Below are 24,002 nucleotides of genomic sequence, written 5' to 3'. Positions count from 1 at the left end.
TGTGATTGTCTTTATGAATCTAGGTGATTGAGGTGTGTCCTGAACCAAGTCTATTGGCAAGTCTCAAGGACTGTAACATTTTACTGGAGCTTGTGCAGAAAGGACTGAGTGAATACCTGGAGACCAAACGAAGCGCCTTCCCTAGGTTAAAATGATCAGTTTTTATGGTTTTATTCATGAACAGTAGGGCAGGCCCAATTCATTATTAAACAATAATTTGGCATTTAACATTTCATATTTTAATATAGCATTTAATTTCTTAGCACTTTCAAGTTAAATTTATCTGTGCATGATCAGTATGATTGTATAAGGAATTATTTTAAAACTCTCTTCATTTTTCTGGGTTTAGATTTTATTTTTTATCAGATGATGAGTTACTGGAGATTCTATCTCAGACTAAAGATCCAACAGCAGTGCAGCCACATCTCCGCAAATGCTTTGAGAACATCGCTCGGGTGAGTTCTCTTTTACAGAAAACTGATCTGATTTAATATTTTCACCATTTTAGAAATTCAAATAATTAGCATTGCAGAAAATATCAACATAATTTTGGTTTATATAGTAATAATGATTTAATTAATGCCACAGATTATGAAATCTATTGTACTATATGCAGCTCCAGTTCCAGTCAGATCTGCAGATCACACACATGTACTCTGGTGAGGGAGAAGAAGTCCGTTTGTCCGTTCCTGTGTCTCCTTCTGGGAATGTGGAGCATTGGTTGCGGGAAGTGGAGAACTCCATGAAGGCCAGTGTAAGAGACAACATCAGTCGCTCACTGCAAGCCTATGTTGAGGTTAGTGTATGCTGTTTTCTTTGTTTTTTATCAATGGTACCCTTAATAGGTATAAATCACTATAAACTTTCAAATGCACTAGATTTTTTTTTGTCACAATCTAAATACTATTTGTATTATCATTGTAAGTCACATGGAGGGCCACTGCAGAGTGTAGCTCCAACCAGCTCCAAAACACCTGCCTAGAAGTTTCTAGTAATCCAAAAGACCTTGATTAGTTGGTTCAGGTATGTTTAATTGGGGTTGGAGCTAAACTCTGCAGGACAGTGGCCCTCCAGGAAGTGAGTTTGACACCCCTGCGTACTGTAGTAGTTAATGTTGTCAGTGGTGGTTGATTGTTCTGATATAAAGAGTCAAATCTCTTTGTTCGTCTCTGCAGCATCCTCGCACAGAGTGGGTGTTGTCCTGGCCCGGTCAGGTGGTTATAGCTGGTTGTCAAACATTTTGGACCCAAGAGGTGTCAGAGTCTCTGGAAAAGGGAGACCTGGCAGATCGGCTTTATCCACAGCTACAGACGCAGGTATAGATCGTTTCCATGAATGCAAACAATTAAATATTCCAGGTGAAGATTTCCCTGTACACTGCATATTTGTAGGTTCTAAAATGGAAACATTCCGATCCCAAAAAAAGTATTATATATTCACAAACAGTTGGGAGATTTGGTCCAGCTGGTGCGGGGTCGCCTGTCAATGATGCAGCGATCGATACTCTCGGCACTTATTGTGATTGAAGTGCATGCTAAAGATGTGGCAGCCAAGCTGGTTGAGGAGGAAGTATCCAGTGTCAATGACTTTGAGTGGATCAGCCAACTGAGGTTATACAATATATAATCCAGAAAATGGTAACACTTTACAATTAGGTTTCATTAGTTAACAACTTAACAACTAAGAATGAACAAGACTTCTACAGCATTTATTAATCTTAATATAATTTCAATATTTACTAATGCATTATTAAAATAAAAAGTTGTATTTGCTAACATTTGTTAATGCACTGTGTACTTGCATGTTCTAACTAACATTAACAAAGATGAATAAATACTGTAACAAATGTATTTCTCATTGTTAGTTCATGTTAGTTAATACATTAACTAATGTTAACAAATGAGACCTTATTGTAAAGTGTTACCCAGAAAATTATACATATAAATATATATATTCTTATTAATGTTGAAAATAGTTGTGCTGCTTAATATCTTTATGAAAACTGTGCTACATATCAGGATTCTTTGATGAATAGAAAATTCAGAAGAACAGCATGTATTTTATATAGAAATATTTTGTAACAATAAATTTCCTTACTGTTTCTTTTGATTAATTTAATGCATCCTAGCTGAAAAAAAGTATACATTTTTATAGGCATTGGAGTTTAGACGTGTTAGTGTTTGTGTGTTTGTAGATATTACTGGCGTGATGACCTGTACATCAGAGCAGTGAATGCTGAGTTCTTGTATGGTTATGAGTACCTTGGTAACTCAGGACGACTTGTTATCACGCCATTGACAGACAGGTGACATTTAGAAAATTTAACTTCATTTATACATACATATAGTTTTCAAAAGAAAGTCTTTTGAAGGATACTTTCTTTGTTAGAAATAAATTATATACACTGTCCACCACACAGGTGCTATCTAACCCTGACTGGTGCGCTTCACTTAAAGTTTGGAGGTGCCCCGGCGGGCCCTGCAGGGACTGGGAAGACGGAGACCACTAAAGACCTGGGCAAAGCTCTGGCCATCCAGACTGTAGTTTTTAACTGCTCTGATCAGCTGGACTTCATAGCCATGGGCAAGTTTCTCAAAGGTTTGGCTAGTTCAGGGGCCTGGGCCTGCTTTGATGAATTCAATCGAATAGACGTGGAGGTTTTATCAGTCGTGGCTCAACAGATCACAACCATTCAGAAAGCCCAGCAGCAAAGAGTGAGTAAAGTCACACACTTGAGCATACAGCTTAGATCTACTATGAAAACACTGTCATATATGCATGTTAGGGACAGAAGTCGTGTTTGTTGGAACACTCATACATAGTCCCGGTTTCACATACAAGGCTTAAGCATAGTCCCAGACTAAAATTCATGTTCAACTGAAAGTAACTTGCACAACTTTATCAGTGCCATTGTCTTATGCACACCAGTAATGTTCTTTTCTAAGGTACATTTACAAAAGCTACTTAAATGCCTTAATTGAACTAAGGCCTAATCCTGGCTTAATCTAAGCCCTTTCTGTGAAACTGGGCCATAGAGTTTAGTTTCTTTCTAGTAAATACATTTTTTTGCAAAAAAATATCCAGTAATCATGAAAGACTAGAAAAGACATGGACATTCATTGATCAAAAGGTCTGGAAAAACCTGGTATTGTTTTTCTTGAGTTCAGGTGAAGACATTTGTATTTGAGGGGATGGAAATCTCCCTTGTTCCATCCTGTGCTGTCTTCATCACCATGAACCCTGGCTATGCTGGTCGTACTGAACTACCTGATAATTTAAAGGTACAGAGCTTGCCAACAGCAATCTAAACCTTCAAATTAAAAGATACATTTCAATATATACAAAAAGACTGAACTGTGTGTGTTCCTCAGGCCCTCTTCCGTCCTGTGGCTATGATGATCCCTGATTATGCCATGATAGCAGAGATCTCTCTTTACTCATTCGGCTTCAGCGATGCCAAACTGTTGTCCAAAAAAATCACCAGCACCTTTAAACTGTCCTCAGAACAGCTCAGCTCACAGGTCTGACCTTTACGTCACGGTGTTTCTGTTTTACAGTAATTATTTTAGTACTATAACTTTTCGGTAAATCTAACAGAAAGAAAAAGAAATTCACTTTTTTGCGTATTGTTTATTAGGATCATTATGATTTTGGGATGAGAGCTGTGAAAACGGTGATCTCTGCAGCTGGAAACTTAAAGAGGGAAAATCCTGACATGAATGAGGTGTGTTTGCAATATTCCTTAAAAAATGGTTGAACCCTATTTTTCTGCCGCTTGATCCCTTATTGAAGCATCATAACTATAAAACTGTCTGTGGCTAAACTGATTGCATGATTTATGCAGGAGCTGATATGTCTGCGTGCCATCAGGGATGTCAATGTGCCAAAGTTTCTTCAGGATGACCTCAAGCTCTTCAATGGCATTGTGTCCGACCTCTTCCCCAAGATCCGTGAAGAGCCAATTGACTATGGTACCCTAGAGGAGTCCATAAGGAACGTCTGTGCAAACAAGTGCCTTAAAGATGTGAATGGTGAGAAGAAAATAAGAACAAACCATCTTTCCTTAGAAAAATTGCTTTATTACATTTATTTGGTATTATCATTAGCTTTAAACATTTTGAGGTCTTGCTCGAATGATACAATTGATATAATCTGCATATAATCTAATGATAAAATAAAAAAAATCTCATGCATTTTAAAATTAATTGTCAGTGCTTAATCCAAGTACAAAATCCTACTTTTGTCATGGTTCATGTTTTTCTTGTCCTACAGGCTATATAACCAAGTGTATTCAGTTATACGAGACCACTGTAGTCAGACACGGTCTAATGTTGGTAGGACCATCAGGCTCTGGGAAAACTAAAGTAAGCTTCGCTAATACATAAATGAACAAGCTGCAACAAAAATTCCTAATTCTAATTTTGGAATTCATTTTTCTTATATGCACTCTCACATACTTGTAGTGTTATGAAGTGCTGGGAGCAGCCATGACAGCTCTGAAAGGCCAGCCCTCAGTTAGTGGAGGAGTATATGAGGCTGTACAGACCTATATACTCAACCCAAAGTCCATCACTATGGGGCAGCTTTACGGAGAATTCGACCAGCTTACTCATGAGTGGTGAGTGCACTCTGGATTAATTGTATTAACAATACAGTACAGTTGTTAAAAGTAACACACAATATTTGATTACAGGACAGATGGTATACTGTCTTGTCTCATTCGGGATGGAGCTGCCTCCATGGACCCAGAGAAGAAGTGGTACATGTTTGATGGGCCTGTGGATGCTGTGTGGATCGAGAACATGAACACGGTTCTGGATGACAACAAGAAACTGTGTCTGAGTTCTGGAGAGATCATCAAACTCTCTGATGTATGAGAATTTCTGCTATTGGCCACTTTCTGACTCTCCATATTGTACCTCCTTTGTGTAACTATAATAATTTTCTGTTTTTTTTTGGCCCACAGGTGATGACAATGATGTTTGAGGTGCAGGATTTGGCAGTGGCATCTCCTGCCACGGTTTCTCGCTGTGGCATGGTGTATCTTGAGCCCAATATTCTAGGTCTGACTCCATTCACAGAGTGTTGGCTCCGTACTATCCCTGGCATGTTTCAGTCCTACACAGATCAACTCAACTCTCTCTTCGCAAGGTTTTTACAGGTGATTTGTCTTACAGTGGTTTTATTGAATGTTTTAAATTGAATTAAAATGTATTATACTCCTGTTTAACCTAAGCTAATTTGGGTGGGTTTCTCCCATCCCCATACAAAGTCACTTCTCTGTCTTTTACGGCCCTGACGAGAACGTCAGTCTCCTCAGCTGTGAACCTGGCAAATCCGCCGTTATAATAGCAGTCCGCCATGGAACAAGCTCTCCTGCTTTTAAAGGGAATGTGAGATGACGCTCTGATTGGTTTATTTCACGTTACGCCCAAACCACACCTATGAGTAATGTAGCTACTTCAGACCAACCCATTTTAGATTTGCGTCTAGAGATACGCCCACAAAGTTACTTGCGTTTCACGTTTGATACTTGCGTTTCAGATCATTAAAATAGGGCCCTGTGTCTGTTCATCAAATATCTTTTTAATGAAGTCAATATAATGTAAGGCATGTACTTAATTGTCTATCAGGATTTTGATGTGTTGTAATGTGTATCTACAGGACTCTATCAAATTTGTCAGAGAATCAGTGAAGGAGGTGATCACATCCATGGACAGCAATCTCACCTGCTCTCTGCTCAAACTGCTGGATTGTTTCTTTGAGCCCTTCATCCCACGAGAGGTCAGATAACTTTTTTGTATTATAGTGGTTAGACTTGTTAATTTATTCATGGTTAAACAGATTTTTTTGTGCGTGTGTGGTCAGGGTAAGAAGCCTCTTTCCCAGGAGAAACTGTCTCGGCTGCAGGAGCTGATTGAGCCTTGGTTTATCTTTGCACTCGTATGGAGTGTTGGAGCTACAGGAGATGCTGACAGCTGCCAACGCTTCAGTGCCTGGCTCAGGGGCAAGATGACTGTAGAAAAGGTCAATAGCAGCATAAGTGTATCATGAAGCTCAGTGCTACCAGCAATGATTTACATGCTGTAGATAATTAAACAGAAGTGCCAGAGAGTGTTTAAATCATAATTTTTTTATTGCTCTTATGTAAGTTTATTTATTCAGAGCGAAAAGCATTTTGCAAACCTCATTTGTTTGATTTTCAGGTCCAATTGTGTTTCCCTGAGGAGGGACTAGTGTACGATTACCATTTAGATGATGCAGGAATAAGTCATTTTGATGATGAGGAGGAGGGTAAAGAGAGGAAGGTGAGAGAATGTTTTTTGGAACGTTTAAATTAATTTTACAAACTTTTCTCTTTTTTTGCTTTAGGTTAATAAATCATTTTAAAATGAATAAACATGCATTCATCTGATTATTCAAATGCTTCAGATACAGTGGGTCAGTTGGATGAAATATGCCCAGAAAGTGGTCATCACTCCAGAAACTAGATACTCAGACATCATTGTGCCCACTGTCAACACTGTTCGCATGTCCTTCCTGATAGACATGCTGCTTTCTAATAAGAAGCCTGTAGGTACTTCTGAGTCTCATTTTAACATACAGTCAACTTAATGCCACACATATGTGCTGCTAAGCTTGTTTCCTTCTCTGATTTGTCAGGTCTTGTGCATTGGGCCCACTGGCACAGGAAAGACCCTGACCATATCAGACAAGCTCCTCAAGAACATGCCTGCTGAATACATAACTCACTTCCTTATGTTCTCTGCTCGCACCTCCTGCAACCAAACTCAAGACTATATTGACAGCAAACTCGACAGGAGGTTCTTCTTCTATCTCTTCCTCTCATCAGTCTGTTATCGAATTGAACTACACATTTTTTGTACATACAGTTAATCGTTTTGATCATTAAATTTAGAATTTATATATCTTACTTACAGGCGTAAGGGTGTGTTTGGGCCTCCTCTGGGAAAATATTTCATCTTCTTCATTGATGATTTGAACATGCCCATGCTGGAAACATATGGAGCCCAGCCTCCCATTGAACTGCTGCGCCAGTGGATGGATCACGGAGGCTGGTATGACAGGAAACAGATAGGTGTGTTTACTAAGAATGCAAATCTTCTATGCATTGCACGTTTACATACATTACTATTTGAAAGTTTGCAGTCAGTACAGAAATTTATATTTTTTATTCAGCATGGATACATTAAATTAATTAAAAGTGAAAGTAAAGAAATGTATAATGTTACAAGGATTTCTATTTAAAATAAGTGTTTTTTTTTTTTACTTTCTTCTAATCCTGGAAAAAGGGTAGCATGGTTTCACAAAAATATTAAGCTGCACAAATGTTTTCAACATTGATAATAAGAAAAAAAAGAAGAAAAAAAGTTTTCGAGCACTAAATCATCATATTAGAATGATTTCTGAAGGATCATGTGACACTAAAGACTGGAGTAATGATGCTGAAAATTCAGCTTTGCCATTACAGGAATAAATTACATTTTAAAATATATATATATATAAAAAAACCAGTTGTTTTAAATTGTAATATTTCACAGTACTGTATATTACTGTTTTCACTGTATTTTTGATCGAATAAATGCAACCCTGATGAGCATAAGAGTCTTCTTTCAATAACATTAAAAAGTCTTAAACATTGAACGGTAGTATACAAACATATGCACACATAACTCTATACAAACTCTGTTAAGTCTGATTTGTCTTCTGCGTTTACCAGGCACATTTAAAAACATTGTTGACATAAACTTTGCATGTGCCATGGGTCCCCCCGGCGGGGGCAGGAACCCCATCACTCAACGCTTCACACGCCACTTCAACTTCCTGTCATTCACTGAGATGGAGGACACCAGCAAGAGGAAGATCTTCTCCACCATCCTGGGGAACTGGATGGGTGAGTGACAGTCATAATGCGGGCATCTAGATATGTATGCGTTTAAATGTGGGTTTCAACAGGAAACACCTGTCAGAAGCTTTGGTAGCATTTTAAATGGATCTAAATGGATTCTGTTTTTTGTTTTTTTTTCAACTGATGAGAATATGAGTAAAAAAGACCCAGGCAGTAAGCTTGATAAAGGGATAGAGACAAAAAGATAGACAGAGAAAAGGAAGAGAAAGAAATGTCACCACTAAATGTCAAAATTCTTACTGACATTTACAAATATTTACATTTATGCAGATGCTCTTATCCAAAGCAACTTAAAAAAGAGGAACAAAAATACATTCAATAAAAAAATATAAGTTACTGTATTGTTTAATGTCAATTTTGAGCTTATATTGATGTGTATATGTCACACTTGCAAAAATAATTTTCTCACATGAGCTCATTTTGTGTCTATGATTTCTAGAGAAAATTCCAGAAATGAAACCGTTCAGTGAGTCACTAGTGGATGCTACCATCAGGGTATACTCCACTATTACCTCTGCTCTCCTACCTACACCTGCTAAATCTCACTATACGTTCAACCTGAGGGACCTCTCGAAAGTCTTCCAGGGCATCCTGATGGCAGAGGCTGGTAAAATAGAGGTACCATCATTGATAAACCTCAGTTTTTCAGATATTTCATGTTTTATATATTTAGATCTTCATAAAATTGTGTAATCTTTGTTTACACAGAATAAAATACAGCTATTGCAGCTTTGGTATCATGAGAGCTGCAGGGTGTTCCAGGATCGACTGGTCAGTGATGAGGACAGGAAGTGGTTCGACCAGCTCCTCCAAACTCACATACAGGAGTTTGGGTGCAAGATCGAAGAGGTGGTCCCATATCAGCCAGTCTTATATGGAGACTTCATGCTCCCCGGGTCTGTTAAAGTCTACCAGCTTATTGAAGATAAAGAAAAGGTAAATGTGGCGTCTATTGCCTTGCATTTATTCAGTTACATATTAATGGTGCTTGCTACAGAAATTAATGATGCCAGAAAAATTTATCAGACTTCAAACTTTTGCATGTGCAACCACCAGTCACATTTTCTTACCTATTTATTATTTTGCCATTTTGCTTGCTTTGATATTTTGACAAGCATTTTGCAAAAAATTATTTATTTAAAAACCACATGGCCCTTTGAAGTTTTGTTTCTTATCCCCTAATACAGCTGGTTCATGTGATGGAGGAGTACATGGATGATTATAACCAGACCAGCACCTCTAAGATGAAGCTGGTGCTGTTCATGGACGCCATACAGCATGTGTGTCGTATCAGCCGTATCCTGCGCCAGCCTATGGGGAACGCTTTGCTGTTAGGGGTTGGTGGCAGCGGACGCCAGTCCCTTACCAGGCTTGCCACACATATGTGAGAGCTGAACCGTTTATTGTGCTGAACCCTAAAAATATAATTAGCATTACTAATGAGAGTCAGTTGAATGAGACTTTATTTGATCAAAACCAGAAGTCATACTGGCCCACTGATTTAAAACTGTTTAAACGTTAACAATATTTTTGCCAAAGTGTCCCTTGTCATTAAGCTTTTTGCTTTGCCACCCATGTAGAACTGAAAAGAATTATGTCATGTCATGCCTGGAACACATATGCGAGCAACATTCAATATCAGTAAACTGTGACATATGTAATACAAATGCATGATTTTGAAACTGTATTTATACACAAAGAAACCATGTTATTGCTCGAATGTGTTTAAAGTGGCAACATATTTAAGTAGTCACTATATTCTCCACTGCCAGCCCAGATCTTAAACTTAAGTTAATATTTTTGATCGCTGACTTTGATCATACTTTTGACCACCCACAAATAAATGAATACAGTGAGACTATTATATCCCACCATCAGTGACAAGAGAAACTCACACTTCATTAAAGGTCCATAGAAACATATTGAACATTCATTCATTTATATGTCCATTTGGAAACGGGCCATAAGTGATCCACCAAATTAAAGAACTCATCTATGGCTTCATTGTTTACCTACATAGATTTTCTCACTGTGACTGTCCTTATATTGTCAGGGCTGCGTATGAGTGCTTCCAGATTGAACTCTCCAAGAACTATGGCCTCCTGGAGTGGAGAGAGGACATCAAGAGCATCATGCTAAAGGCTGGCCTGCAGAATGTGCAAATCACCTTCCTGTTTGTAGATACACAGGTGAGATCACAGATTATAAACATTTTCACATTATATTCGAGATTATACTGTTCAAAAGTTTGGTGTAAGTAAGACTTCATTATTTTTTTAAAGAAGACTCTTGTGCTCACTAAAGCTGTATTACAGCATTTCTGAGGGATCATGCGATACTGAAGACTAGAGTAATGACTAATGAATATTATATATGTTTTACAGGGCTTTCTTAAGATTAGTTGACCAGACAACCTACTAACTGATCAATTGTGAAAATATGTCATTTTGCACATCACTAATAGTAGTACAGTAGTAAAAGCAAGCATCAAGGAATGTATTGATACTCAGCATTAGATGAAACAGTGTAATGAAGTTCTCTGATTGTAGGCTAACGGACTTTCCAGTCTATCAATAAATGCTTCTAAAATATTTTTCTTCAAGTAAATCACCTTGTCACCATTGGCAAACACACATAACAACATGCTGTCAACTTTTTAACATTTTTTGTGTCTTCCCTTCTGGTTTTCAGATTAAGAGCGAATCTTTCCTGGAGGACGTAAATAACATCCTGAACTCAGGCGACGTGCCCAATCTTTACACTTCGGAAGAGCAGGAGCGCATCCTGATTACCATGAAACCTGTGGTTCTGGACATGGGACAGCAGCCCACCAAATCTAACCTCATGGCTGCCTACATCAAGAGAGTTCGCAGCAACATCCACACTGTTCTCTGCATGAGGTTTATCTTCATATCAATACTTCTATTGATATTTCAGTGCTACAAATACACTGTACAAAACTGTTGCATGCAAAATTCAGCTTAAGATTAGTGTAGATGTAGTGTATCTGGTGTGCATTTTTTGACTGTTGTTAGAAAGATTTCCCTGCACTGAGATACAGCTTGAAACACATACAGTTGGAAACTGTGGCTCAGGACCTCTGTTCTTTGCCTCCATCTACAGTCCAGTAGGGGAAGTGTTCCGGGCTCGCCTTAGGCAGTTCCCCTCACTGGTCAACTGCTGCACCATTGACTGGTTCAGTGCTTGGCCACAGGAGGCACTACAGTCTGTAGCAACATCTTTCCTAAATGAGCTTCCAGAACTGGAGGCCAGCCCTACGACCCTCCAAAGCCTGGTAAGGAAAAGTGTGTGATATGTGTGTGTAAATGTATACAGAGTGTAACAGAGTGCTGTCTCTCTGTACAGGCACTGATGTGTGTTGAGATCCATCAAATGGTGTCCAGGAAGTGTGAGCAGTACCTGGCTGAACTTTCCCGCTACAACTACGTCACTCCTAAGAGTTACCTGGAGCTCCTCAGCATATTCTCATCTCTGATTGGCCAGAAGAAGCAGGAGCTGCACAGTGCTCGTCAGCGAATGAAAACTGGCCTGGACAAAGTGATTTGGGAACATCAATTATTTTCTGCACTGTTCATTCTACTGTATATAATATACAAAGGTGTTTATTATTGTGTGCGTGTGTAGTTGTTGAGGACAGCAGAGGATGTGGCTAAGATGCAGGAAGAGTTGGAGATGATGAGGCCTCAGCTGGAGGAGGCAGCCAAGGACACTGTGGTCACTATGGAGAAAATAAAAGTGAATAAAATGATCGAAATTAAAAAATGTATGAATGCAAACATGGTGGAATAAAACTCAATCTTGAATTTTGTCACTTGGGGAATGTGTTTGAGTGTAGGAAGACACGGTGATAGCAGAGGAGACCCGTGTAGCGGTGCAGGCTGAGGAGGCTAAAGCCACTGAAAAGGCTTGTGTGGCTCAGGCCATTGCTGATGATGCTCAGAAAGATCTGAATGAAGCACTTCCTGCCATGGACGCCGCCCTCGCTAGCCTGAAGTCCCTGAAAAAGAATGATGTCGTTGAGGTGCAAACGTCACATTTTCTGTTAACATTTGTACATAATACAGCCAACGATTAGATCATGCCATCTCACAAGGAGAGGAATGTGTGTTTGTTGATATACAGGTGAGGGCTATGCAGAGACCTCCTCAAGGAGTAAAGCTGGTTATAGAAGCTGTCTGCATCCTGAAGGGTATCAAACCTAAGAAAGTTGCTGGAGAGAAGCTCGGAGAGAAGGTTGATGACTACTGGGATGCAGGAAAGGGCCTTCTGCAAGATCCAGGAAAGTTTCTGGATAGTCTGTTTAAGTATGACAAGGTAGGGTGAAGATTTTGTTTGCGAGTTCTATAAGCGTCTATACAGTCTGTTTACTACTTGCTATGTCACTATTTAGAGATGTTGATTTTTTGTTGTTGTTTTTGGTGGTATTTTAAAGTACATACAATACCGTTCAAAAGTTGGGGTCAGAGACAATTTATTCAGCAAGGAAGCATCAAATTGATAAAAAATTACAGTAAAGGCATTTATAGTGTTACAAAAGATTTCTATTTCAAATAAATGCTGGTCTTTTGAACTTTCTAAAAGAAAAATTAATTCCACAGAAATAATAAGCAGCACATTTTTAGGCATTGTTAGCATATCTAGGCATTGATATTAAAAAGAAAATTTTCATAATATAAAATGTTTAATTTCACAATATAATTGTTTAACTGTTTTTTTTTTTTATTTAAACAAAAGCAGCTTTGGTGAGAATAAGAGAATTCTTTCAAAAACATTTAAAAATCTTTCCGGCCCCAAACATTTGAATGGTAGTGTATTTGCTTTTTGCTTTTTTTTACCACAAAGTTAAAATATTTATGCTCTTGTCTTCTTCCCACAGGACAACATCCCAGACGCTGTGATCAAGCAAGTGCAGCCTTACATTGACAACCCAGAGTTTGAGACTGACTCAATCGCCAAGGTGTCTAAAGCCTGCACTTCTATCTGTCAGTGGGTGCGAGCGATGCATCTGTACCATTTTGTGGCCAGAGCTGTAGAGCCCAAACGGGTAGGAGCTTGATTCCTTTCTGCTAAATCCATTATTTAGCTTAGACCTCATGTGTATTTGTGTATTTGATTTTATATGCCTGTGTCTGTTCAGGACAATCTGTCTTTTTTGTATGTAAAAATACTTGTAGGGTCTTTCCGCCTAAAGCTGTTCATTTTTAATCTAATTCTTACAAATATGTTGTTGTGAACAGACCAAAACTAAGGCTTATTTTAATAATTATATTAATGTTTTAATATTTAATCTTTCTTTGTGTGTGTGTGAACAGCAAGCCTTGCAGGAAGCTCAGGAGGATCTGGATGTAACACAGCGCATTCTGGATGATGCTAAGGAGAAACTAACAGCTGTAGAAGAGGGCATTGCCACCCTGCAGGCTAAGTATCATGAATGCCTGAGCAAGAGAGATGAGCTAGACGCCAAATGCCAGCTGTGTGAGAACAGATTGATCCGTGCAGATAAGGTGAGTGGAGAAAAAACAACTTAATGTAATATTGGCCTGTCAAACTTACCTCTTTATCATACCAGTCTGGTTTGCAACAGTACATTTCTTCTGTTTTTATGTGTATGATATATGACTATTGAATATGTTTTGTCGATGTTCATTATAAATTGAGTTTATACTGAGCACATGGAGGTTCAGACACAAGAAGTTGTTGTGTGTGGCAGCTGATTGGTGGTCTGGCTGATGAGAAGGTGCGCTGGAGAGAGACAGTACAGCAACTGGAGTATATGGTGAATAATGTGGCAGGAGATGTGCTGCTTGCTGCAGGATACGTAGCTTACCTCGGACCCTTCACTGTGAGTGTGGGAGGGAAAATGCATGCTGGGTAGAATGATGTTTGAATGTCTTTCGTTAATTATGAGGGTTTTTGATTACAAAACATGTCCAGGTCAAATTTCACCCCAAAAATCAAACGAAATAAATAGGAAATTCTATTTTCTCTTCTGTATTGTATATTCTAGAGAGTCTTCTCATTACCATAATGCAGAAAAAAACTCATCTTCGACATCTTATCGTGAGATTCAGCCATAGAGAGTGGATGTAAATATGTATGATTTTTGCAGGGAGAGTATCGTTCAGCTATGGCTGAGGAGTGGCTTAGAGGTTTTAAAGAGCTGACAGTTCCTCACACAGAACAGCCCAACCTGATCAGCACACTAGGAGACAAAGTCAAGATCCGCTCCTGGCAGGTTAGAGACCAACACATATGTACAACAACTTTGTACTTATTGTACAACATTGTACATGTACTTAAGTGATGTGCATGGACATAAAAGATTATGTTTTATTTATTTATTTAGATATATGTGTGTGTGTGTAATTTTGTGTAGATTGCAGGCCTGCCCAAGGATAGTCTCTCTGTGGAGAATGGAGTAATTGCACAGTACTCTCAGCGCTGGCCTCTGTTCATTGATCCGCAGGGACAGGCCAACAAGTGGATTAAGAACATGGTAAGAATTATACAGAATTACACTAGAATATTTTTTTACCTTACATAACAAAACTAGCTAGCTGAATTGTGCACTGGCATTCAAGGGTTTTGAGTCAGTAAAAACAGTAATATTGTGAAATATAATTACAATTTAAAATAGGTGTTCTCTCTTTTAATGTTTTTTAAAATGTAACTTATTCCTCTGTTGGCAAAGCTGAATTGTCAACAGCCATTACTCCAGTCTTCAGTGTCAGGAAACTTGTAGTATTTTTTGATGAATAGAAAGTTCAAAAGAATCCCTTTTTTTATTTATAGAAATCTCATTATAAATGTCTTTACTCTCACTTTTGGTCAGTTTAATGCATTCTTGCTGAGTACAACTTTTAAATTGTAATGTATTTCATTTACCTCAATTTCACTTTTTTTCTGCCTTTTCTCATGGTCTTTGTTTTGTTCTGTTTCCGCAGGAGCGTGATAACAGATTGGATGTGATGAAGTTGAGTGACCGGGACTTCCTGCGTAGTTTAGAAAATGCTATCCGCTTTGGGAAGCCATGCTTGCTGGAGAATGTTGGGGAGGATCTAGACCCTGCACTGGACCCTGTGCTCCTACGACAGGTTCGCATCACTGTTTTGTGTGAATAAATCATAAAATAAAGCTCAAAAGCTGCTATAGCTAGGCTAGCATCTATTTTTAAAGTGTTCAATGGTCAATATTTAAAACAACCTTTTGTTTTAGTATTTCTTAGCTGCCTTCAGTGTAAAACTGATGTTCTTGTGTGTGTGCTCCTCAGACATATACCCATGAAGGCAACATAGTTCTAAAGCTCGGAGATGCTATCATTCACTATCATGACGACTTCAAGATGTACATTACCACTAAGCTGCCCAACCCACATTACTCACCCGAGATCTCTACTAAAGTCACTCTCATTAACTTCACCCTCTCACCCAGGTGCTGCTCTTACATTTCTTCAGACATAAACATAATGAAGGCTAGGTTGTGAGGTAGATCCTGAATTTCACATGTGCTGGGTTTCCATGTGTGTTAATGCAGTGGGCTAGAGGATCAGCTACTAGGGTGTCTCGTAGCTGAAGAGAGACCCGATCTGGAAGGGGCGAAGAACCAACTCATTGTGAGTAACGCACAAATGAAACAGGAATTAAAGGAGATAGAAGATCAGATCCTGTTCCGACTGAGCTCTTCAGAGGGAAACCCTGTCGATGACGAGGAACTGATAAGAGTGCTTGCGGCCTCCAAAGTCAAAGCCGAAGAAATTCAGGTATGTCTGAAAGAAATGCTTGTGTCTTTCTTGCTTGAAAGGCTAAATGTGCCTTCTGTTTAATTTAGCATCTACTGTAAAAGTATCTAATACCAAACAAGCGATGTTTTGTAGGCTAAAGTGACTGCAGCGGAGGCGACTGAGAGGGACATTGACGCCACACGTCTGGAATATGTTCCAGTGGCTGTCCGAGCCCAGATACTCTTCTTCTGCGTGTCAGATCTGTCAAACGTGGACCCCATGTACCAATACTCTCTGGAGTGGTTCCTGGGTATTTTCTTGGCTGGCATTGCCAACTCAGAGCGAGCAGGTTGAGAATATGCCCTCGTATTTTTAACACTACGCACTGAAGAAACTGCCAAATTTTCTTACAGTTTTTTTAAGCCAGTGGTTCTTGACCTTTTTGACTTCAGGGCCCCTCATTGTCCATGACAATATTCAAAGACTCCATAACTTTTCCAGTTGTTTGTAATTTACTGGATAAGGATCAAGTATAAGGATTTTTTAAATATATTTTCTTTATTTAGAATTTCTATCTGATAAAATATTTTTGCTTGGCATGACTTCAAAAAAAGTCATGTAAATGAATAAAATCTTATTGCTCCATGTTCGTTTTATTAATTTACATGACATTTCCAGGTCTAGTAATCACACTTTTAAAATTTGTTTATCTGATACATCCAGGTTTTCCATGACTTTGAGAACCCTGGTTTTTCTTGATTTAATAGAAGACATCACTTCTTTTATATATTAACTAACTGTCTTGGTTCCTCTCCCCACAGAGACAGTGAAGGAGCGTATTTTCAACATTAATGAGTTCTTCACCTTCAGCTTGTACAGTAACGTCTGTCGCAGTCTTTTTGAGAAACACAAGCTGATGTTTGCCTTCCTCCTGTGTGCCAGAATCCTGATGAATGACAGCAAGATTGATATGGTTAGCGAGATAAAAAAAAAAACAGGATTAAAAGGACTCTCTTCCTCTATCTTTTGTCTCTATCTCAACCTTTTTACTTTCCATCTGGCAAATATTTACGGAAAATGTTTATCAGAGATTATCAGAGACCACACAAGGACATTTAAAAAAAGTTCATTAAGTGGATTCTGTCTCCATTTTCTTTTGATCTTTATCACTCAAGCTGCTGTTAATAATGCTAATGTTTATTCCACTATAAATCCAGGAGCCTTGAACAGACAAATGAACAGTCAACATTGCGTTGTCATATCATTGGCAATGTTTGTAATTATGAAGAAATAATAACATAGTAAAGAGAGATCTTGGGGACTTAAATCTGGATGTGACCCATTTATATATAAATGTCCTTGTGTGTACAGGCTGAGTGGCGATACATGTTATCTGGGGGCCGGCCCCAGCAGGAGGCTCCTAATCCTGCTCCAAACTGGCTGTCCATGAGAGCCTGGCAGGACATATTGGCACTGAGCGCCCTGCCAACTTTTAGAAACCTGCCAGAGAGTTTCTCCAAACATGAATCAGCCTTCAAGAATATATTTGACAGCAGCCAGCCACACAGGTAGCCACAAACGCACATGCAAGCCCTATTAAAGGTATAAATGGTATCATTATTGTGCGTTTAGATTCTCAGTTTATACACATATGTGTTTGTATGTGAACAGGGAGACTCTTCCAGGTGAGTGGGACAGCGACTTAGACTCGTTTCAGAAGCTGCTGGTTCTTCGCTGTCTGAGAGCTGACCGGCTTACTCACGGCCTGCAGGACTTTGTGGCTTCACAGCTGGGTCAGCGTTTCATTGAACCCCAGGTACCCAAACATATACTCAATTTACACCACATTCATGTAATCATATAATAACATTAGTAATCTAATAGCATTTTGATATTGATGGAACGAAACAACACACTGTTTATGTAAGAACTTCACATTAGAATGTTAAATAAACAGAGGCTAAAGACACAATTTTAATTCACCCTTTAGCAGGTATTTGCATATTTTTGAGTCATACTAATAATGTGTTTCACTATGACTCATTGTTTTTGGTCATGATTTGTAATTTCTCTAATTTCACCATGTTTCTCTTGCCTCTCAGACATCAGACCTGTCTGCGGTGTTTAAAGAGTCGTCTCCCTCCACCGCTCTCATTTTTGTGCTTTCTCCTGGTACCGACCCCGCTGCTGACCTCTATAAGTTCGCAGAGGTCATGAAGTTTTCGAAGAAGATGAACGCCATCTCCCTTGGGCAAGGCCAGGTCAGAACATACATTAGAACTTCCAAAATAAAGAAATATATGCTCAAACTGCTATCATAATTGTAGCTTCTGACTAGTTGTCTCTAATATGTCCTACATGCCATTTCAGTCAGTTCAAAGTGTCCACCTTCATACCTTTGAGACCTTGAGCCTGACGAACACTAATAAAATAGACTTCCCATCCCAGTGCTAATTATGTTCCTATTTAAAGTTTCTGAAAGGCTGCAATGTTCTGTGCCACCGACTAAGAACTGTGACATACCTGACCTACTGGCTCACACCAACTAGCTAACATATATATTCACCATTACACTAATATCTTAACGATGTAAACATTAGGTTCATGTCTTTAGAGCAAAGAAAGTACTTGCCTAAATCACATGCCATATACCCTTTTAAGGGCTTTTATATTTATTTTCATGTTTATTATATCTTTTATTATATCAGCTAAACATGGACTAAAGGCCCGTTCACACCAAGGACGATAACTATAAAGATAACGATAAAGATATAGTTCTAAAAATCGCTGTCAATATTAAAGAATAGCATAGTTCACACCACAGCTATAACGATAACGGCACAGAGAAACTATATCGTTGGAATCACTTTCAGAGCGATTTCATCAAGTTGATGAACGATAAAAACATTGACAGCCAATCAGAATCCATCCTGCTGTAACAAGCGCAAGCCTTTTAAAGTGACAGACAAAGCACGCGCTTAGAATAAACAGAACGATATTGTCCACTGGTGTGGACGCTTATATAGTTATCTTTTTAGTTATCATTCCTGGTGTGAATGGGCCTTAAGGCTGTGTATATTTGAGTATAATGACTATATTAGGCTGAAAGTATTTGTTGTATGTCAGGGCCCCAGTGCTGAGACCTTGATGCACCATGCCATGGAGAAAGGAAAATGGGTCTTCTTTCAGAACTGCCACCTTGCTCCCAGCTGGATGCCATCTCTAGAGAGACTCATTGAGAACATCGATTGTGACAAAGTTTGACACACCTGACTAGCTATTTCAGTTTTTATAGACTGTTTATCGGAAAATCTATGAACTTTATATTTATCGCATTTTCAAAAGTAACAGTTTTTAAATATATTGAAAAACTTGTTTGTACTATAGGTCCACCGGGACTTCCGCCTTTGGCTCACTAGTCTGCCCAGCAACAAGTTCCCAGTGTCCATTCTGCAGAATGGCTCCAAGATGACCATAGAACCACCACGAGGCATTAAAGCCAATCTTCTGAAGACCTACGCCAGCCTCACTGATGATTTCATCACTTCATGCACTAAGGTTCATGTTGAAAAGATGTTTTCAGAAATACCCAACTTGAGAAAAATACATATTTAATTGTGAATATAGTAAATATATTATTGCAAATGTAACGTTCAAAAGTTTGGGATCGGGAAGATTTTTAAAATGTTTTTGAAAGAAGTCTCTTATGCTCAAAAAGACTATTTATTTGATCAAAATAAACAGTAAATGGAGTAATATTGTGAATTATTATTCTTTTTTAAATCTGAATTCTTTGATGAATAGAACATTAATAAGAACAGCATTAATTTAAAATAGAAATCTTTTGTAACAATATAAAAATCTTTTACAGTCACTTTTGATTAATGCATGCTTGCTGAATAAAATAAATAGTTTCTTAAAACAAAAGAAATCATACTGACCCAAAACTTTTGTACGGTAGTTTACAAAAGTATACATACGTGTAAATATATAATATGATATAGTTATTATTATTATTTATATTTTTATTAAATATATTTCTTGTTTACTCTGTCTCTGTCTGTCTTTCTTTATTTTGACAGACAGCCGAGTTAAAGGCTCTCCTCCTGTCTCTGTGCCTTTTCCATGGAAATGCCATTGAGCGCAGGAAATTCGGCCCACTAGGATTTAACATTCCATACGAGTTTACGGATGGGGACCTGAACATCTGCATTAGCCAGCTGAAAATGTTCCTGGATGAGTATCAGGACATCCCATACAAGGCAAAACCAGACGTTCTCATGCAACCCACCCACACACACATAATCATGTCTCTGCAGAGTATTTTCCTTCCTTTGCGTGCTTCCATAGCTGATTAGGCATATATTAGGTAACTAAAACATGCCATTTTAAAGGGATAGTTCGCCCAAAAATGATATTTAGCCCATGATTTACTCACCGTCAAGCCGTTCGAGATGCATATGTCAATCTTTTTTCAGACGAACACATTTTCAGTTATTTTAGAAAATGTCTTAGATCTTTCAGTGGTTATAGTGTGAAGCAATGGGGTCCAGCTCGTTGAAGTCCGAAAATGAGCATGCATCCTCCACAAAAGTAATCCATCCGGCTCCAGGGGGATAAACGAAGATAATCCGTGTGGTTTTGTCGTAAAAATATACATATTTAAAACTTTATAAACAAAAATAACTGGCTTCCGGTAGCGGTCGACGCGCGTTCACGGAGATGGATGCTGGCATATGACGTAGGACGTAGCGTAGGAAGCGTCGTGACATAGAACGAACGTAGAGTTTTGTTTTGCTCTGCTCTCTGGCTGCGCTGTCACGTTCGTTCTACGTCACGACGTAGCTTAGCTTGAGTAAATCATGGGCTAAATATCATTTTTGGGCGAACTATCCCTTTAAGAAGTTACAGAACATCTCAACATCTGTATTAGGTTATATTTTTATTATTTATAGACACTCTCACAAATCTTTCTGATCTGGTTTTCATTTTTCTCTTTCTCCCTCTCTGTTTAGGTTCTAAAGTATACTGCGGGGGAAATAAACTATGGGGGTCGTGTGACGGACAACTGGGATCGCCGTTGCATCCTAAACATCCTGGAGGATTTCTACTGCCCTGCTGTCCTGGGCCCTGAACACCTTTACTCTCCTTCTGGAGAATACAGACAAATCAGCACTGAGAATAATATCAAGGTCCAGAACTCAATTCTCTAATGTAATCCCAACCTCAAGTATTAGGAAAAAACAATAAAGCTGATCTCAGATCAGTGTAAAAGGAACTTCTCACTCCACAGGCTCACAATTCAGCACAGTCTTGTGTTCTGTTGTGTTTAAAGTTATGCAGTACATCAAATTTTTTGTGCAGGGTTATTTGACATACTTTCGTGGTCTACCAATAAATGACTCACCAGAGATCTTTGGCCTCCATGACAACGCCAACATCAGCTTTGCACAAAATGAGACATTTGCACTGCTGGGAACTTTAGTGAAGCTCCAGCCCAGAGTAGCAGCTAGCGGAGGCAAGTCTAGAGATGAGGTATGTGTCTATATGCATTTATGTAAATTATATATATACCAATTTTCTTTTCCAAAAATATGTACACCACCGTTCAAATGTTTGGGGTCATTAAAATTGTTTTGAAAAAAGTGATGTTCCTCCTAAGCATTTTAAAAAGCAATGCTTTTTCTTTTTGATAGTATCCATGTGTTTTCATATGCAAAGCAGTGTGGCGATTAACATAGCGACTACACTGTTAACACTGAAATTATGGATGCAACCTGTAATGTAAAATGATAACGTAAAATGCGTATGCTTTTTAGATTTAATGCACGCTCTTTTCTCATCTACACATTAAGATCATAGAGGAAATAGTGGAGGGGATTGTGGAGAAGATTCCTGATCTCATTAACGTGCAGGAGGTCATGAAGAAATACCCAGTGATGTATGAAGAATCTATGAACACTGTCCTTGTTCAGGAGGTTATAAGGTAATTTTTTTAAATGTGCATAATTAATGTATAAATGATATACAAAGACCTTTAAATATACACTACCATACAAAAGTTAAGTTAATACTTAGTTAATACTTTTATTCAATCCTGAAAAAATGTATCACAGTTTCCACAGAAATATTAAGCAGCAACTGTTTTCAACACTGATCATAATAAATGTTTCTTGACCAGTAAATCAGCATATTTGAACGATTTCTGAAGGATCATGTGACACTGAAGACTGGAGTAATGATTTGCAACACAGGATTAAATTACAATGTAAAATATATTCAGATAGAAAAAATCTGTTTTAAATTGTAATTATATAACTTTTTTTCCTGTATCTTTAATCAAATAAATGCAATTTTGGCGAGCATAAGAGACTTCTTTCCAAAACATTTTTAATCGTTTGTGTGTATTTAGAAAACAAGCAGATTACAATCCACTAAAAATGCACCTCTCTATCACTTTCACAGATATAATAAGTTGTTATCAGTGATTTCCCAGAGTCTCGGTGATCAGGTGAAGGCTTTGAAGGGTTTGGTGGTTATGTCTTCTGAACTGGAGCTGATGTCTAACAGTCTGTTCATCAACGCTGTTCCAGAAATATGGAAGGCCAAGGCAAGAATCTCCCGAATGTTAACCATGCAAGACATAATCAGAATTTGGGGAATGGCTATATAAAACTATGCAAATGCTCTTGTGCATGTAACTGAAATCAGAGTTTGCTCTATGATTATTTAGGCTTAGGGTTTAGACTTTTTTTTAAATGGGACACAGCTACCATAAAATTCTTCTTTTTATATATATTCCAGGCATATCCGTCTCTTAAGCCTTTGGCCTCCTGGGTGTCAGATCTGGTCCAGCGTATCAGCTTTTTGCAGAACTGGATCTCAGATGGCATTCCTGCTGTATTCTGGATCAGTGGGTTCTTCTTCCCCCAGGCCTTCCTCACAGGAACCCTGCAGAACTTTGCCCGTGGCTCTCTGGTCTCCATTGACACCATTGCATTTGACTTTAAGGTGCATAATCTGCTTTCAACAGCAAGGCTTTCTTGCATTAAACTCTGTGTAATTCAATTTGAAGCCTCAACTATGTTTCCATATTAAGCTCTCAAAGCAAGCTTGATATTTGATAGACCATTAAGAGAAGTACAATATACCTGAGAAGGTCAAACATGGGAATAGAACGTTCTCTTGCATATCTAAACAAGAACCATAAGTCTTAATCATTCTTTTTGTTTTATTACCTTTCGTCGAACCCTCTTTTAGGTTATGAAGGAAGCAGTAGCAGAGCTGACTGAGAGGCCCGACATGGGCTGCTTCATCAGCGGTCTGTTTCTGGAAGGGGCACGCTGGGATGCAGAGACAGGCCAGCTTGCTGAATCCCGTCCCAAAGAGCTCTACACAGAGATGGCTGTTATCTGGATGGTACCCGTTCCCAACCGCAAACCCCCTCTGTCTGGAATCTACGTGTGTCCTATCTACAAAACTCTTACTCGTGCTGGTGAGCAATTTGAATGGCATTTCTTTGTGAAACTTGCCACAATCTTTTGTTAATGTTTTATTACTCAACATGCTGTGGAGTCATTGTGATTTATATGAGAATTTGGTTTATGTTTTACCACAGAGATCTGAAAAGTTTTGTTTTTCCTCCTCAGGAACTCTCTCTACCACCGGGCACTCAACCAACTACGTGATATCAGTTGAGCTGCCCACAGATCGTACACAGGGGCACTGGATCAAACAGGGTGTGGCGTTGATCTGTGCACTTGACTACTAGACTCTCACTCACACACATTTTCATTTATACACACACAACAGCTTGGACAAACATGGGAAAAATACAGAAAAAATGCACTGAAATATTTTATATTCAAGATATCTCTGGAAATTAACATTTTAAATCAGTTATACATACAGTATATATGTATAACGTACTGTATATTAGTTATTAGTTAGTATATTTATATACTATCATAGTATTTATTAATATTTTAAATTAGCTTTTATTTTTATATTTTCCGTTTTTGTTTTAATTTTAGTTTGTTTCAGTAATTTAGTTTTTCTATGTTTCAGTTCCCGTTAGTTGACAGGGCAATTTTCTTTATTTTTTCTCTAATATTTGTTTTATTTCAGCTTTATTTGAATAAATGAAAAATAGTTTCAATAGTTTTAACCATAACAACACTAAACATTAGACAGTGACATAAATTAACACTGTTACGGTGTATATTTTGAATGAGGTGTTTGTATGAATTAAAATGGTGATTATTGCAGGCGTATTGTAGGTGTCTCAATCTGATTTCTAGAAATTGGAACATTTTCTCTGGTCGTCTCGAT

At 38.3% G+C, this 24,002-nt stretch overlaps 1 protein-coding gene across 1 annotated transcript in view; it reads left to right on the top strand.

Moving 5' to 3' along the window:
- The window catches only part of dnah1 (dynein, axonemal, heavy chain 1), a gene marked incomplete at its 5' end in the record, with an annotated part of 34,419 nt that extends 10,476 nt beyond the window's left edge, over positions 1 to 23,943 (top strand). The window contains 55 exons of the mRNA XM_084395836.1: positions 24 to 145; positions 350 to 455; positions 617 to 796; positions 1,176 to 1,316; positions 1,447 to 1,610; positions 2,195 to 2,305; positions 2,420 to 2,714; positions 3,168 to 3,281; positions 3,372 to 3,521; positions 3,638 to 3,724; positions 3,845 to 4,031; positions 4,273 to 4,364; positions 4,464 to 4,618; positions 4,694 to 4,871; positions 4,967 to 5,161; positions 5,665 to 5,784; positions 5,869 to 6,027; positions 6,207 to 6,308; positions 6,433 to 6,573; positions 6,664 to 6,824; positions 6,942 to 7,099; positions 7,742 to 7,915; positions 8,370 to 8,548; positions 8,639 to 8,866; positions 9,118 to 9,314; positions 9,984 to 10,119; positions 10,622 to 10,830; positions 11,054 to 11,225; positions 11,297 to 11,488; positions 11,576 to 11,686; positions 11,787 to 11,972; positions 12,074 to 12,265; positions 12,828 to 12,995; positions 13,264 to 13,455; positions 13,662 to 13,793; positions 14,061 to 14,186; positions 14,328 to 14,447; positions 14,896 to 15,045; positions 15,222 to 15,382; positions 15,485 to 15,710; positions 15,825 to 16,020; positions 16,493 to 16,644; positions 17,043 to 17,239; positions 17,343 to 17,487; positions 17,774 to 17,932; positions 18,798 to 18,929; positions 19,059 to 19,229; positions 19,754 to 19,933; positions 20,687 to 20,863; positions 21,036 to 21,206; positions 21,527 to 21,657; positions 22,137 to 22,281; positions 22,476 to 22,682; positions 22,932 to 23,166; positions 23,321 to 23,943. Of these exons, the coding sequence (XP_084251962.1) occupies positions 24 to 145; positions 350 to 455; positions 617 to 796; positions 1,176 to 1,316; positions 1,447 to 1,610; positions 2,195 to 2,305; positions 2,420 to 2,714; positions 3,168 to 3,281; positions 3,372 to 3,521; positions 3,638 to 3,724; positions 3,845 to 4,031; positions 4,273 to 4,364; positions 4,464 to 4,618; positions 4,694 to 4,871; positions 4,967 to 5,161; positions 5,665 to 5,784; positions 5,869 to 6,027; positions 6,207 to 6,308; positions 6,433 to 6,573; positions 6,664 to 6,824; positions 6,942 to 7,099; positions 7,742 to 7,915; positions 8,370 to 8,548; positions 8,639 to 8,866; positions 9,118 to 9,314; positions 9,984 to 10,119; positions 10,622 to 10,830; positions 11,054 to 11,225; positions 11,297 to 11,488; positions 11,576 to 11,686; positions 11,787 to 11,972; positions 12,074 to 12,265; positions 12,828 to 12,995; positions 13,264 to 13,455; positions 13,662 to 13,793; positions 14,061 to 14,186; positions 14,328 to 14,447; positions 14,896 to 15,045; positions 15,222 to 15,382; positions 15,485 to 15,710; positions 15,825 to 16,020; positions 16,493 to 16,644; positions 17,043 to 17,239; positions 17,343 to 17,487; positions 17,774 to 17,932; positions 18,798 to 18,929; positions 19,059 to 19,229; positions 19,754 to 19,933; positions 20,687 to 20,863; positions 21,036 to 21,206; positions 21,527 to 21,657; positions 22,137 to 22,281; positions 22,476 to 22,682; positions 22,932 to 23,166; positions 23,321 to 23,442 (8,889 nt within the window). The 3' untranslated portion in view covers positions 23,443 to 23,943. The remainder of the gene's footprint in view (positions 1 to 23; positions 146 to 349; positions 456 to 616; positions 797 to 1,175; positions 1,317 to 1,446; positions 1,611 to 2,194; positions 2,306 to 2,419; positions 2,715 to 3,167; positions 3,282 to 3,371; positions 3,522 to 3,637; positions 3,725 to 3,844; positions 4,032 to 4,272; positions 4,365 to 4,463; positions 4,619 to 4,693; positions 4,872 to 4,966; positions 5,162 to 5,664; positions 5,785 to 5,868; positions 6,028 to 6,206; positions 6,309 to 6,432; positions 6,574 to 6,663; positions 6,825 to 6,941; positions 7,100 to 7,741; positions 7,916 to 8,369; positions 8,549 to 8,638; positions 8,867 to 9,117; positions 9,315 to 9,983; positions 10,120 to 10,621; positions 10,831 to 11,053; positions 11,226 to 11,296; positions 11,489 to 11,575; positions 11,687 to 11,786; positions 11,973 to 12,073; positions 12,266 to 12,827; positions 12,996 to 13,263; positions 13,456 to 13,661; positions 13,794 to 14,060; positions 14,187 to 14,327; positions 14,448 to 14,895; positions 15,046 to 15,221; positions 15,383 to 15,484; positions 15,711 to 15,824; positions 16,021 to 16,492; positions 16,645 to 17,042; positions 17,240 to 17,342; positions 17,488 to 17,773; positions 17,933 to 18,797; positions 18,930 to 19,058; positions 19,230 to 19,753; positions 19,934 to 20,686; positions 20,864 to 21,035; positions 21,207 to 21,526; positions 21,658 to 22,136; positions 22,282 to 22,475; positions 22,683 to 22,931; positions 23,167 to 23,320) is intronic.
- Positions 23,944 to 24,002: the final 59 nt, after the last annotated feature.

The sequence above is a fragment of the Rutilus rutilus genome (assembly GCF_951802725.1).
Source record: "Rutilus rutilus genome assembly, chromosome: 22".
Taxonomy (NCBI): domain Eukaryota; kingdom Metazoa; phylum Chordata; class Actinopteri; order Cypriniformes; family Leuciscidae; genus Rutilus; species Rutilus rutilus.
Note: the sequence above shows the minus strand (reverse complement) of the source record. Positions and strands in the feature narration are given on the sequence as shown.